We start from the raw sequence: 14,930 nt of genomic DNA, 5'->3' as shown, positions 1-14,930 counted from the left end.
AAAGGTAAAAATCTAATCTTCCATTCTGTTATGTCCCTCCTGGATTCCATACTCTAGGTGACGTACCAAAGCAATGGCAGCGTCTAGGGAGAGACAGAAGAGCCTACCCCAAACCCAAGGTCCCAAATCCAGCATCAGAGCAAGCCGCCACATCCACTCGGAAAACTAGGTAAAGATATGAAGACAGGACCAAGTAGCCGCCCAGCAAATTTCATCTAGATGAATCACGTGAGACTCCGCCCATGAGGCAGCAACACTGCTAGTTGAGTGGGCCATAAGAAAAACTGGCAGCTGCTTGCTGTGAGCGATGTAAGTCACAGAAATGGTCATACAAATCCAACGGGAGAATGAGGTCTAAAAGGCTGGCCTACCTCACCAAGACGTAGTAGTCAGGACAAAGAGATGATCAGCCAGCCAAATTAGTCTACTCCAAATAGTGGAGTAAGACTCTCCTGACATCCAATTTGCCTAAGATCTGACACCCTGCCTGCAGAGAAAGACCGCTACAACTACCATCACCTTGGTGAAAGTGTGGTACGCTATCATGAGCCCAAAGGACAGAGCTGTGAACTAGAAATACTGTTGCAGTACAAGGAAATGGAGAAACCTGTGATGCTCCAGATATATTGGAATATGGAAGTAAACTTCCATGAGATCCAAGGACTCTAGAAACTCTTTAGGAGACAGCAGCCATGATTATGCGCACGGTTTCCATGCAAAAATGAGGATTCCACTAGAAACAATTAGCCGACTTGAGATCCAGAATAGGTTTCCAGTCCTCCGAGCTTTTCTGTGGCCCGATGAAGTATAAGGAGTAGCAGCCTGAGCCCTATTCAATGTCTGGAACAGGCTCTACCGCTCAAATATTCAAGTGATGCTGCAGGGTAGCGCAAAATCTTGACTCCTCCAGCCGACTTGCCGGAGAGTCCAGAAAGAGATCCGGAGGGAGTCAAAAGAATCTATCTTGTGCTCCTCCCGTATAATGGACAACATCCACTGGTTTGAGGATATTCAAGCCCACTCCTGCTAAAACGAAGAGAGTTGGCCCCCGATATGAGGAAACCCCACCTGACTTCTAGCATCATTGTAGCTTTTGTGGGACAGCAGCAGCACAGGAGCTGGTTGCCCGAGGATGTCTGGAATTTGAATTTTTGTAACAAGACTGGTATCCCTGGGACGGGGGGGGGGGGGGGGGAAGAGCCCAGGGATCCCCGATGAAATCTGTGGGAGGGACAAAAAGTAATACAGTCCCTCCCGAAGTCCGTTGAGACTAGCTCACAGGGAGACACTTAGGGCAGCAATCAGCAACACCGGACATGAGATCTGTTCCCAAAAAGAAGCTAACCCTTGGAAGGAAGTCTGCTGAAAGTGGCCTTAGAGGCGGAGTCCCCACCCAGCCCAATGACTAATCCAAAGTAGCCAGCATGCCGACACAGCATAAGCCAAGACCTTACTGAGAACTCTGATGCTATCATAAGGGTTGTCTATCACAATGCACACCTTCTATCACTAGCTGGGAACAGGCATCCTCCTCTACACAGGGTACCCGGCACAATCTCATGTGATAAGCACAAGCCACAAATGAAGCTGCTGCTGCAGCCTTGATACCCGAAGAAGCCACTTCAAAAAGCTTGTCCACACTGTGATCCTGGGAGTCTTTAAGCATTACACCATCGCTAGGGAGGGCTATACACCTGGTAACCTGCGCCACAGTTGAATCCACCTTGGGCTACCCAAAAAGCTGCTGAAAATCAGGAGCTAGTGGATAAAACCTAGCCATAGCTTTAGAGAGCCAGAAAAAGCTGCCTGGGGTAACCCACTGTTCTGTAATCAGACCAAGAAGCTGCAGATGGGACTGAAAAAAGGAGGACAGCACATTAGAATGGTCCATAACCGAACACTGAGATGTAGAAGGTTGAGTGTACAATTTAAGCTCTTTCAGGGTATCAGCAATGAAATGGTGGACAGAGACAGACTTATAAAGTGTGCGGATGGCAAGGTTCTCACCTAAATCCAGACTCTACGAGACATCGTGCTGACTAGTCCCACCAGCAAGGGTATCAGCTGGATCAAAAATAGAAAGTGTCAGGAGACAAGTCAGACATAAAATCCATATAACAATGCAGTCCAGATCAGATGTAGCCAGATGAGAGGGCTCCTGCACAGGAACCTCCGGCACCGGAGTGACCAGCCTGAAGAAAGGCGACTTGCCCGCTGTGTGAAATGAGCTGGATCCGAAGTATACGCTCTCCAAAGGAGCTGAATGACATCCGGGGAAATTCACTCTGTGGCCACTGCTGGGTCCCAATGAGGCACCCACGCCACACCAAAGGAGTCCCCAAACTCGGTACGCGAACAATTGGCGCCAGGGTCTAGAATGGTCTCTGTGTGAGACCCGGAGGAGGTGAAGTCCGAAGCTCCTGTTGCAGCACACTGTACACAGACGCTGTTCTGGTGCCAATCTGGTGCAATCCACACATGTAGTTGACAGATTAGGGGCTAAGTCCATCCCAATTGATTTACAACAAAATCGAGGGGTTTTGAGGCAGAAATCATGCTTAGAAAAAGACTGAATTTGCACCAAAAACGGTAAAAAATAAACACTTTTCAAAAATAAAAAATAGTGATTTGGGGTTTGGGGAGGTGGGAGACCTGACCCCTTCCCTCAGAAACTCTCAAAAATGAGAGTTACAGAGTTCCACAGCCCACCCCCGAAGCTCTCATAGGAAACAATGGAGATGTACTCGCAGTCTCTGAAGTGCCGGCCTGCCAGCTCTGTACACTGCAACTGGAGGAAAAGGATTTTCTGCCTCAGGACTGCTCCAAAATGACCAGACTTGAAGATCTTCGGACTAGTGCTGCCCGATTTTCAATTCAGATCAGGTGAATCGATTAGAATCAATTCAATTTAAAAAAAAAAAAAAAAAAATAATAATAATAATAATAAATAAATAAAAATCGGCCTCCCGATTCAATGACCAACCCTCCCCCCCATGCCTTCCTAATGCAGGAGCCGCAGCGCTGCTTCTTGCTGACTGTCCGCTGACGCTCCTGCTTGAGGGGGGAGGGTTAGTCGGAAAAGCCTGCATGTTCCCCCCCAGCTTCCCCGCTCTTACCTTAAGACAGGGGTAGGCAATTCCGGTCCTCGAGAGCCAGAGCCAGGTCAGGTGTTCAGGATATCCACAATGAATATGTATGAGATAGATTTGCATGCACTGCTTCATTGAGATGCAAATCTATCTCATGCATATTTATTGTGGATATCCTGAAAACCTGACCTGGCTCCGGCTCTCAAGGACCGGAATTACCTACGCCTGCCTACTCCTGCTAGGCATGGAGGGAGCATAGGAACAGGGACACAAAGGGGGCAATACTGGAGAGGAGAATAGGGACAGGGACACAGATGCTGGATATGATAGATAAGGGATTCAGAGGGAGGATGGATGGTGGACAGGTGAAGCTGGGGGGGGAGGCAAGCCTTCAAGGGAGGGCCCTGATGTAGAAGAGGGAGGGAAGGAGGGTTCAAAGAGATGTGCATATACTGGACTGGGGAGAGGGAGGGGGAAGAAATAATGGGTCTAAAAACAGAGGAGAGGGAGAGAGATGGACAATGGGATTTAGGGAGGGAAGGAACAACAGGGGAGAGAAGTTGGACACAAGGGATGGTGTAGAGGGGGGTGGGGGATAGAGATACTGGATAGGAGGGTAGTTGGGAAAAGAAAGGGAGAGTTGGTAGACCCTGGGGTGGTGGGGAAGGAGGGAGAGATGCTGGATGAAAGTGTAGCAGAGAAAAGGAGAGATGGTGGATCTGGGGATGGTGGGGTCCATCACTGCAGCTGCAGGGGGATGAAAAAAAAGAAAGATGCCAGACCTCCGGGGGATGGTAGGGAAACAGAAGGTGAGGACAGAGATGGAAGATGGATGGTTAGAACCAAGAAAGAAGGAGACCCTGGCAAGCAAGTTATCAAAAGACAACCAGAGCCTGGGACCAACATGATTTGAAAAATGACCAGACAACAAAAGCTAGAAAAATAATTTTATTTTCTGTTTTGTGATTACAATATGTCAGATTTGAAATGTGTATCCTGCCAGAGCTGGTGTTAAGACTGCGAACGTGAGCTAGGAATTAACAGAGAGAGGAAAAGTATTTTTTGTTTATTTTGTTAACACCACAGCACCAGTGTGGGTAGGAGAGGGCAAAAGGGGGGAAGAGGCTATAAAATAAACCCACCTGGTTGTTTGAAAAAAACAAAAAACACCCAATTGGGCAGGAAAATCGAATCAAATTGAAAAACTGATTCATTAGGCTGAATCGAATCAAAATTTTTTTAACTGAATCGGGCAGCACTACTTTGGACAGACTCCGGCTGTAACCTCTGCCCCCACAGAACCTCTTCACATGACCGGAAAATGCAGCCTCCGCCCTGAAACCCAGAGGGCCTTTTACACAGGAAGCATACAGCCTGCATTTAAACCCCTGACCAGGTCAGTGGGCAAGCAAGTTCCCAGGGGAATGGACCCCAAGTCTGAGAAGGGTGGCACATAGCAGGCTGGCTCCACAGATATACCGAAGTTTCTCTGTGAAACAGCAATCCGGCTCCACAGGACTGTATCCTTTCCTTTGGCAGAGAACACCGCAAGCACTGAAGCCACCAAAAAAAACCCAAATGAACTTTAAACAACCAAAATAAAAAAAAAGAAGCAGAGCAGATCAGAAGGCTTCTGCATGGATTGCTTGCAGAAACTGAAAACTGCAGGGGGCTTTAACTCTCTCTCTAAGGTAGGAGGAGCACATGCTCAGAAAAGTGTTTGGATTTCTTCAACTCCTAGATTGCAGGAAGGAATTGAGCACCTAGAGTATGGAATCTGGAAGGTAACAGAAATGAGCTTGTAAGCAAGTTCTTTTTTCAAAGGATCCAGCTTCTGCATCCCCCAGTTTGCTTAAAATGTTGCATGTTCATCAGACCCAAGGAGTCTGGAAACGCTTTAGAATTTCACAAAAAAATCCAAGCCAGGCTTTATATATAATCATTTAAATAATAAAAGACCATATTTTACCTTCAAGCAAATAGCCACCAAACAAATGGACCTCAGCTAACAAAAACTGAAACTAAAAGCCAGTGCTTTTATAATGGCTGTCTTTGCACATCTGGTGTGACAGCTGGCGTCATATCTCCACAGAGAGGCTAATTCTTAAGGAGCTTATCATCCCAAATATACAGGCTTACATTCCTGCTAAACTCTTTATCAAAAGCATTTATTTGGCGTGTTCTATAAACCATGCAAGATCATAGCTGCATTACTTGCAATTGCATAATACACACACAAAAAAAGAATGCAGCCTCCCCTCCCCACCTCACCTTACAATCCTGGTACTTTAGTGATATATTCAGGGCAGGAGTGATCCCTAGATGCTCTTGCCCAAGCTCTTTGTCAGCTCCTCTCTCAAAATGGCTACTCTGACCTTTTGCAGGAGTCTTGTAAGATTGACACAAGTCATGGCAGCCATTTTGAGAGCAATCTCAGCATGGCAGGAGTGACTGAGAATCACTCCTGCCCCAACTACTCCTCTACACAACCAGGGATTTTAAGATAGGACTGAGAGGAGCACCTATAAGTGGGCTTAGGAAAGGGAAGGGGGAAGGAGACAGAAGACAAAGCACATATTTTTTTTTGCTTCCACTGAAAAAACATGGTCAGTTTTGGTCAAAACCAAAACTATGACCATATAGCTTTTCACCCAAAATTGAAACCAGGAAGTAAAAGAATTTTGGGACAGATTCGACACAGTAATCAAAATCAAAATTTGTTAAGCCTCTAATTTTACTATGACATCTTCTATTCTATGTGCTACAGAAAACATACCGTGTTTGAAGACGACTACTTGTGTATCACCAACTTCTGATAAGAAAACACTGTCACAGTGACCGATTTCTTCTAGTGTGGGTACAGTCTGGGAGGTAATGAGAAAAAAAAATTTGCACAGAAAGACAATCCAGAGCAAAACTAGAATTTGTATTTACCATATAAGAGTTCAGCTTTAAAAATAATATTTTTTACACACCATCCTAGGAAGAGCTGTTCCACCAACTGTTTTGCACAGCCTCCTAAGATCCCACTTTGAATTCAACCTAAAAACAACAAAATCAGTCACAATTGATATCACAACAGTCAGGTCCATCAGATTCCATACAAAATTTCTCAAAGATCCTATTCATGATTATGTATTCTGTTTCCAGGCAAATTTAGAGTATGAATGATGGAAAAAGCTTGACAGTGGAGAATAAGTTAGATGACAAGATGGCTGGTGAGGGGTTAGGAAAAAGAGGATAGCAAGGACTTTTGGGGTGAAGTGGAAGAGGACAGGGAGTAAGATTGGGAACAGTGCGTTTGAGAAGTAGTAAGTGAACTGGAGCTATAAGGAGAGGAATAGAGAAAGGAAATACGGTAGATAAAAAAGTTTGGTAGTAAAAAAAGGGGAGGTACACTAAGGAGCACACGCTGAGAGTGCTTTGTTTAAATATGTAGCAAGGTTTGTGAGATCATCTGAGTGCTTTGATTGGGAGATCAAAGGATAGCATTTATTAGAATGTAGGCTGGAAGGGAAAGCAAAGAGGACAGGGCCAAGAGATGGAGCAAACAGGAACAGAAAAGCTTATAATGGATTGCTAACTAGCTAAAGGAGGAATGAGGAGGCCATTCAGAACAGAGGTCAAGTTAGAAAAGGGAGCTCTACCCTGAGAGGGCTGCGTTTAAATACGTAGCAAGGTTCATGACTAGGTATTAGTCAGGCAGCAAGAGAGAGGGGGCTGCAGAGATTGGTTTTAATCATTCCTGAGTGCTTAATTTGGAGGAGCTACAGCCAGACAGTAGCTAGGCACCAGTCAGAGGTTGCCGGAGGCGGGGCTACATTTTTATCACTCAATAACCATAAATAATAAAGGCTCAATTTGAGGAAAGTCAGTAAAGCAGTAGCTCTTCTTTCTTGATAAGTTTCCCCTGATGCAGCAACTTAGCAAAACAGGGTCTTGTCGGGAAATCTATGGACTATTACAACGGTGCTCCTGAAAGAGAGATGACTACTGGATATCAGATGCACCTTTAATATACTGATTTCTGCTTTGACTAGTGTAGCACTGGAGATGGAACACTTCTCGCAGATAAGTGCTTTGTTACCTATTTTTTCAATGATTTTTTGAAACTGGAAGTGAATCAATTATACTACAGGCTTTTGAGAATATTAATAGGTTTTTTTCTGACCTAAGATGTACCATATTTTTCCCTCAATAAGACTCACTTTTTTCCCCCAAAAAGAGGGTGGAAATAAGGGTGCATCTTATGGAGCAAATATAACACCCCCCCTCCCCAGGTATCTTTTTTTAAAGTCCCGGCGCTCCAGCAGCTTTCCGTGCTCCTGTCTCGCTGCCTTCTGATCTGTTCTGGCAGCGGCAGAGTGGTGCACAGTGCGTGCCTGCCTGGTTTTGCGCTGCTCCCTGAATGGCGAGATCAGCGAGGCAGGAGCGTGGAATGTGCACTGGACTGCCAGAATTTTAAAAAAGGTACCGGGGGGGGGAGCTGCCTACCGCTAAACCTGCCGGGGAGAGGGGGTGCTGCCTACCATTAATCCTGCCTTGTACCCTGTCCCGACCTACCACTAGATCACCAGATGGGGGACAGGGTGCAGGGCAGGGCAATGGGGAGAATTTTTTTTCCTTGGGTTTTCCTCCTCTACAGGGGGGGTGCGTCTTATGGTCGGGTGCGTCTACTCGAATGAAAAATATGATATTTCCTATAGCAGCTTTGAAGCTGACAGAGATATCCAATGATATTGATCCCTGGAAGTACTGAGGTCTTTTTCTCCATTAATCTATATGATTAGTTTGTATTATTGTTATTTTTAGTCCCTGTCTCTGGTACAAAATAATTGAATATTTGGGGTGAATTTTTGTAATTATTGAATAGCATCCACACCTGATGGAAATTTTTGACCTTTGCAGCAGCAGCTCTAAGTTTGGTTAAATAATTCTCATTTTATCATAGTCTCCTTTTTGAAAGTTAAATGCTAATTAGATTTCCTGATATACTTCAGAGATTATATATCAAACCTGATCTTGTTATGATTACTGTTATCAAGTGGCCTTCTGCACCAGATCATTTAGAATTGTTTCCTGAACCAGCTGCTCTATAAAGCAAGTCCACTTAGGTACAACCTATTGAGCATATCTATATCTAACAAGTATGTCCCATCATAATGTATATTGGACTTCTGGTATAGCGGTATATAAGAAATAAATTATTATTATTATTCTGCATAGCCCCTTTAGGATCGCCAGTATTTCAAGGGCAAAAAGTCAACTGCAGAGAATCCAAGCAAAACATTTGTTTCCTTCCCCCCCCCAATAAATCAGCCTGAAAGGACTTATTTCCTTCTGACACTGCAGAGCAGCATAGCCCTACCTACCTTCAATCCAGACTCAAGAGATCTCCAATCAGCTGAAATAAGTGTTTGAATAGACTGAAATGGACAGGAAAATATACTTTCTAATATACACCAAGACAGGAGCTCCAGAAGAAAGTTTCCTGTGATGGTTCCTTAGAGATGCTCAAGAGTTACTACTCCCAGAATTTCATCTCTTTGGAAGAGAAAGGTACCACAGAAGGATCACAGTCCTTATCAGGTGCAATTTCTCCCTTTTCTGGTTCTTCTACTAAGAGTCAGGACCCAAAGAGCCTCCCTTGGTCCAATGCAGGTATAGAAAGAACCTAACTGGATTTCCAATCATCTAAATCAGGAATGCACCTGTGTTTCAAAACTGAAGTGCCATCAGCTTCCAACAGCAGACAGAATTGTTCTCTTTTGGGACAAAAAAAAGCCTTTTGAAATAAAAGCACAAATCCTAGGGACAAAGGCAACTCTGCTCCCAGGTTCTCCCTCAAATTTGAAGGTCTCAAAGAATGATATGCAGCTTGTGCAGCCTTAATGAGCTGCTCATGATGATCAAAAATCCCCTCCTATGATCTACCTGCATTGAGCACAGGCAATGTCTCAAAGTAGAATTGGAAGAGGAATGCAACAAATTGGCTGTTCCCCTCTTCCTTGAGACACTAAGACTGACTTGTATTTAAAGGGGTCTGAAGACTGCCCCAAATGTAATTTCTTCCCAGTAGTCAACGGCCCAACTTAGCCAGGAATATCAGTAGTTTTTGACCCAAGGCATAGTCCCTGCCAGCTGTGCACTGGCCCTCACAATGTGAACAATGCTTTGCACACTCAGCTAGGGCTTCCTCGAGCACCTATACCAAAATTTCAGTCAGGTGCACTGGCTGCAATAAAAACAGAGGCCTGTGCTGGCATTGAAAATGTTGTCTGAAGTTTACAGAATATTACCATTAACATGAGCTCCCCTGGGCACAAGTAGGAAAAACCCTCTTCATCCCCCAGAAAAAAAGCCCTTCAGTACTAACAAATCCTTCTAGTGTAGAAGGTTTATTTTACCCCAAAGTAAATATGATAAATTACTCTTAGCTCTTCCTTCTATGGAAACAGCAAAGTCATGGGGGGGGAGAAGAAGTGGTACAGAAGAAGAGGGAGGCTCTTGCTCAAATTTCAAAATGCCCTCATTAACAAATCTCCTTCTCATTTTACAATCTTTAAACACTTCCAATAATCTTTTGGAGAGTATTCCCCCTTTCTTCTTAAAAAATTCTTCTTCTTCGGCCCATTCATTTGGGAAATGATATCCAAGTCTCTCTCCGACAGTATAGTACCTACTACTTGGAAAACATCCCTTGTTTTTCCAAAACTCAAACAACACAACCTAGATCCCTCTCTACCTAGAAATTACCGCCCTATTGCTAATCTACCCTTGATCTCCAAATTAACTGAAAAAATCATTCACTCCCAACTTACAGAGTTTATTGAAAAAACCCATGCTTTACATCCGTGCCAAACTGGTTTCCGTTCTTCACATTCAACAGAATTGTCACTGCTAGGCCTTATCTCAACCATACATTATTACCACGACCATCAAAAATCTGTCATTCTTATCTCTCTTGACCTGTCAGCAGCCTTTGATAGTATCGACCACTCTCTTCTTATTAATAGACTCAAAGACTGCGGTATTACAGGTCCAGCTCTTTCATGGTTCACATCTTACTTTAACGAACGCAACTTTAAAGTCCATGTAAATAATGAAACCTCTTCAGCTATATCACAATCCTATGGTGTCCCGCAAGGTTCGATTCTATCCCCATTACTATTTAATATCTTTCTTTCTCCTCTTCTTACCTTGACTCAATCTATCGGATTCACAATCTTTGCTTATGCAGACGACATACAACTTCTTCACCCAGTCAATACTTCAAACATCTCAGACATAAAAGACATAAATAACAAACTGGACATCATAAATGATTGGCTCTATTCAAATAAACGCTCCCTCAATATAGATAAATCCCGAGGCCTTCTACTTCCAATCAAAACATGCGAATCCTTATTGGATAAAATTTCTATCAAATCCACTCCAATCCAAATGGAAACAAAAATAAAACTATTAGGCGTCATCATTGATAGGGATCTTACCTTCCACGACCATATTAGCTCGGTCGCAAAAATCTGTTTCTACAAACTCCGCATCATTCGGTCACTAATTCCAATTCTAGAGACCGATTCAATCAATATCCTGATTCACTCCTTAGTTATCTCTCATTTAGATTATTGCAACTCGCTTCTCAACGGTCTCCCACAAAAAGAAATCCGACGCCTACAATTAATACAAAACACTGCAATAAAACTCATTTATAAAATAGGCAAATTTGACCATGTCACTCCTCTCCTAAAAGAAGCACATTGGCTCCCCATCACTCACCGTATCACTTATAAAATCATCTTACTTTCCTTCAAAATAAAACTCTCTCACCAGCCCTCATTTCTTGATAAACTTCTCATCCCCCAATGTTCCCCACGCACTCTAAGGTCTACTGATCAAAAACTTCTCTATATTCCCTCCATAAAAGACTTCTACTATACACGGAAAATAAATTTTGCAGTAGCTGCCCCAACTTTATGGAATTCTCTGCCACAGCAACTCCGCGATGAACAACATCTAGACAAATTTAAGATAAGCCTAAAGACTTTTTTATTTTGTGACGCATTTGGTTGTACTTAGACTTATCTTCTTCGTTTTGTTTTTTTTGTTTCTCCTTCTCTTTTCTTTCTTTTTACTTCCTTTTCCTCTCCATGCAACCAACCGCTTTAACAAAGCGATCCTACCCTATACGTTTTATCCCATTCCCACTTTCTCCTTTTCTTCTCAAATATGTAACTTTTCTCCTCCCCTCCCTTTTACCCTCACTTTCAAGTTTGTCTTGTTTGTATTATTTATGTTCACACCATTTATTTTAAAACGCTAATTATTTTATTTTTTTATCTTTCTTACCTTAAATTTTATTGTTAACCGGCCAGATATTTGTTGATGGTCGGTATATTAAAAACTAATAAACTTGAAACTCTGACATCTCCGAGATGTCTATGGCTCCCAAAAAAATTCCAATTGCTCTCTCTCCTTCGAATTTCCCAAAAAGAAAATGAAGCACTCTTTACTCAACTGGTTACCAATTATCCAACTGGAACAAGAAGATCAGTCAGAGACATGTCATCATCTGATGGAGACAGAAATATCAAAGACCACAGGCTGCATAATGCTCTAAATAGGTAGAATCCAGAATCCATCTCTACACATCTACTGGGTGGATGACCACAACCCATAATTTCTGGACAGGTTCATCCAGTCTGCTCAGAAGGATTTCCTAGAAATATCTGCTATGCAGTACGTGTTACTTTCCCTGGCTTCCCTACTGAATAGACTTTTAAAAAAAATATCCATGGGTTTGACCTGAAACAAACAGTTTAATTAATGGCCCTAAATGTTATCACAAAGTGCTGTGTAATTCTTATGGAAATTATAATATATAAAACTTCACAGCTTTGTACCTTACTACCATGAGATTGTATTTGTTGGCATAGTGAAGAGCCATATCTGCTACTTTGCCACCTGTTACAATTATGTTTGCACCAGCATCTGCAATAGCCTTCACTTGAAGCTCCATCATATTTTCTTCTCCTTTGCTAAAATTCATTAGCTCTTCAGCACTTTTTATAAGTACAGTACCCTGTGAAAAAAGAAACATACCCATAAGAACATCAATACTCATGTTTTGAATCTCAAAACACTCTCCACAATGAATATTCAAATTTGCATGAGATAAATTTACATGCTTTGCCAGCACTGTAAGCAACTCTCTCATATGCACATATTCATTGTAGGTATCCTAAAAAAGCTGACTAGGTATGTTCAAAAGACTGGTTTGTGAATCAATGATCTAGCCAGATCCTCTAACTATGGGTAGAATTGTTGAATTAATCTCAAACTATTAATCTCAAACTAACAACCATCAACATCTGTGTCTTCATGCCTAGGCTGTAAATCCTATATAACTTCTAAGGTTTCTGCAATCTAGAGATCCATAAGGTTCAAATTATTGGGTTTCAACTTCAGTTAAATTTTGATGAAGCCTAACAAGTACTGTCTCAGGACACTAGTTGAGATTCTCATTTAGAAAGGACCAGATTCAAATACAATCTGAGAATGCATAGGCATCTTCTCTAAGCCCTGTATCCATCAATGGTGGAATATAAAGATAAATGGTGGAACTTAAACATAAAATGAATTCTTTTGGCACAAAGCCTGATTTCAAACCTACCCAACATTAAAGAGGTAATTTATAAGGAAATTTTCTACCCATAAAAACTTGGTTTACACATGAAAAAGGCCACATATAACAACTGTGTCCACATACACACATCAGAAGAATACACACAGAAAACATATGCCTATTTTTATACAATTTGCATGAAAGCGTTCCTGGGGAGAATAGTCCAGGATATACACATGTATTTTATAAAACACATATGCATTCTCCTCGGAGAATAGTAAAAGTATTGTTTTGAAAAACTATGTCTTGAAAAAAGATTTCTTGTTTTCTGGTCAGAAATTACAAATGTTTCCCGTTGTTTGTAGAACCACCTAATATAGATGAAAATAATTCTACAATATAAATCTCAAGTATCATTGGGTGCAACTTTCTTTCTAAAATTTCCAGCCAAATGTTTGGTTACTTACCTTAATATATCGTATGCTTTTTTTTAACCTTATCAGCTAGAAGATTCCTGTTAGATAAAGAGCCGGCTGTTCAAACTAAAACTTAATAATGTTGTAATATAGACATATTATTTAATTTTTTTTCCTATTGGTTAATATGTATGATGATTGCTCCTCTCTCTTCCTTGATGTGGACTCATTTGCTTTAGAATACTGTATGTATTATATACTGTTATATTCAAATAAAATAAAACACATATGTATAGTAAACACATATGTATAGTACACTTCAACAATCTATATAACAAATACAGCCATGCAGCCTGCGACCTTAACTATTGCCCCCATACCTACTGAAAACCTCAAGTACACTATTCCGTTCCCTGCTTCTACAATGGATACAATCTTTACTATTAGAAGGTCATTTCCCACAAGAACTCAGCGAAATCATCATAACTCTGATACTAAAAGACCCCAAAGGAGCGACGGACCAACCATCCAACTACAGACTCAATCCCACTGTATGTCAAGCTGATGGAAGGCCTCGTAGCCAAAACCTTAACCTCATACCTAGATAAACACAACTTACTCCACCCCACACAGTCTGGCTTCAGAGCCAACTACAGCACGGAGACCCTACTAGGAACACTAATGGACACTGCCAGACAACACCTCTGTACAGGCAAGAAAATCCTGCTCGTACAACTAGACCTTTCTGCAGCCTTCGACCTGGTTGATCACGACATTATCCTACAAACACTAGACTCCATAGGAATCTCAGGCAAGGTACTTTCATGGTTCAAAGGCTTCCTACAATCCAGAACCTACAGGGTTAAAACAAAGCAAGAAAAATCAGAACCATGGTTCAATCCCTGCGGAGTTCCACAAGGATCACCCCTATCACCCACACTATTCAATATATACATAGCCTCCCTCAGCTCCTACCTAGACAAACATGGCATAACCTCATACAGCTATGCAGATGACATCACTATTCTCCTCCCCTCCTCAGGTATATTAGCTGATGCACCTTGTGTAGCCATGATCCAGCCATTCCATTGGACATTAAAATCTCTGGTGTCAACCCAAACATGTTTGTTATTTCTGTTGGGGAACATTGTACCCACTAACTGAGGTAAAGTTTCAGTTGGAGGGTTGGCAATCATTTCAAAATTGACCTCTGGTCTAAAGAACCTTCTGGAATATTGATTAGCTCTGTGTGTTCTGGCAGAGGTTGGACTATTGGGGTTCATTCTGCAAGCATATTTTATAAAGGCACATATGTGCCTATAATGCCTTTATAAAATAAAGACACCTTTTTGGACTTCTACATAGGCACCCTAGTCAAAAATCAGGCCTTAAATAGCCTCCTGCTCTTAAGTGATTGATGTTTATTTAGTAAAATGTTGGGAGTGTATTCTTACACATTCCCTAGTTCACAGTTCTTCAACCGCCGGTCCGCGGACCGGTGTCGGTCCGCAGAAAATTTCTGCCGGTCTGCGCAGGGCCGGCGAGATCCAGTCGGCAGTTAAATTTCCTGCCGACTGCAGTTCCTCCCGACTAATGTTCCTCCCAGCCTCAGGCTGCCAACGTCGGGGCTTTCCCTCTCTGAGTCTCGCCTGTTAGGAAACAGGAAGTTGAAACAAAATAGGCGGGACTCAGAGAGTGATCTTGATCGCCACCCCTGCCGAGTTGCTGAAGAGGGCCGCGGGGAAGTCGCGAGTAGAATGGAGAGAGCTTCAGATACAGGTGCAGGTGGAGGGAGATGAT

The 14,930-nt window shown here is 42.4% G+C and overlaps 1 protein-coding gene across 3 annotated transcripts in view; it reads right to left on the bottom strand.

Annotated features, from left to right (window-relative positions):
- Window positions 1-14,930, bottom strand: part of CCT8 (chaperonin containing TCP1 subunit 8) — a 114,322-nt gene that overhangs the window by 26,142 nt on the left and 73,250 nt on the right. For all 3 annotated transcript variants that reach the window (XM_033940311.1, XM_033940309.1, XM_033940310.1), the window contains exons 8-10: window positions 11,993-12,171; window positions 6,065-6,131; window positions 5,866-5,953 (exon numbers count right to left, since the gene is read on the bottom strand). In XM_033940311.1, the coding sequence (XP_033796202.1) occupies window positions 5,866-5,953; window positions 6,065-6,131; window positions 11,993-12,171 (334 nt within the window). The remainder of the gene's footprint in view (window positions 1-5,865; window positions 5,954-6,064; window positions 6,132-11,992; window positions 12,172-14,930) is intronic.

Source organism: Geotrypetes seraphini, chromosome 4 (assembly GCF_902459505.1).
Source record: "Geotrypetes seraphini chromosome 4, aGeoSer1.1, whole genome shotgun sequence".
In the NCBI taxonomy this organism is placed as follows: domain Eukaryota; kingdom Metazoa; phylum Chordata; class Amphibia; order Gymnophiona; family Dermophiidae; genus Geotrypetes; species Geotrypetes seraphini.
This window is presented reverse-complemented; position numbering and strand designations above follow the sequence as displayed.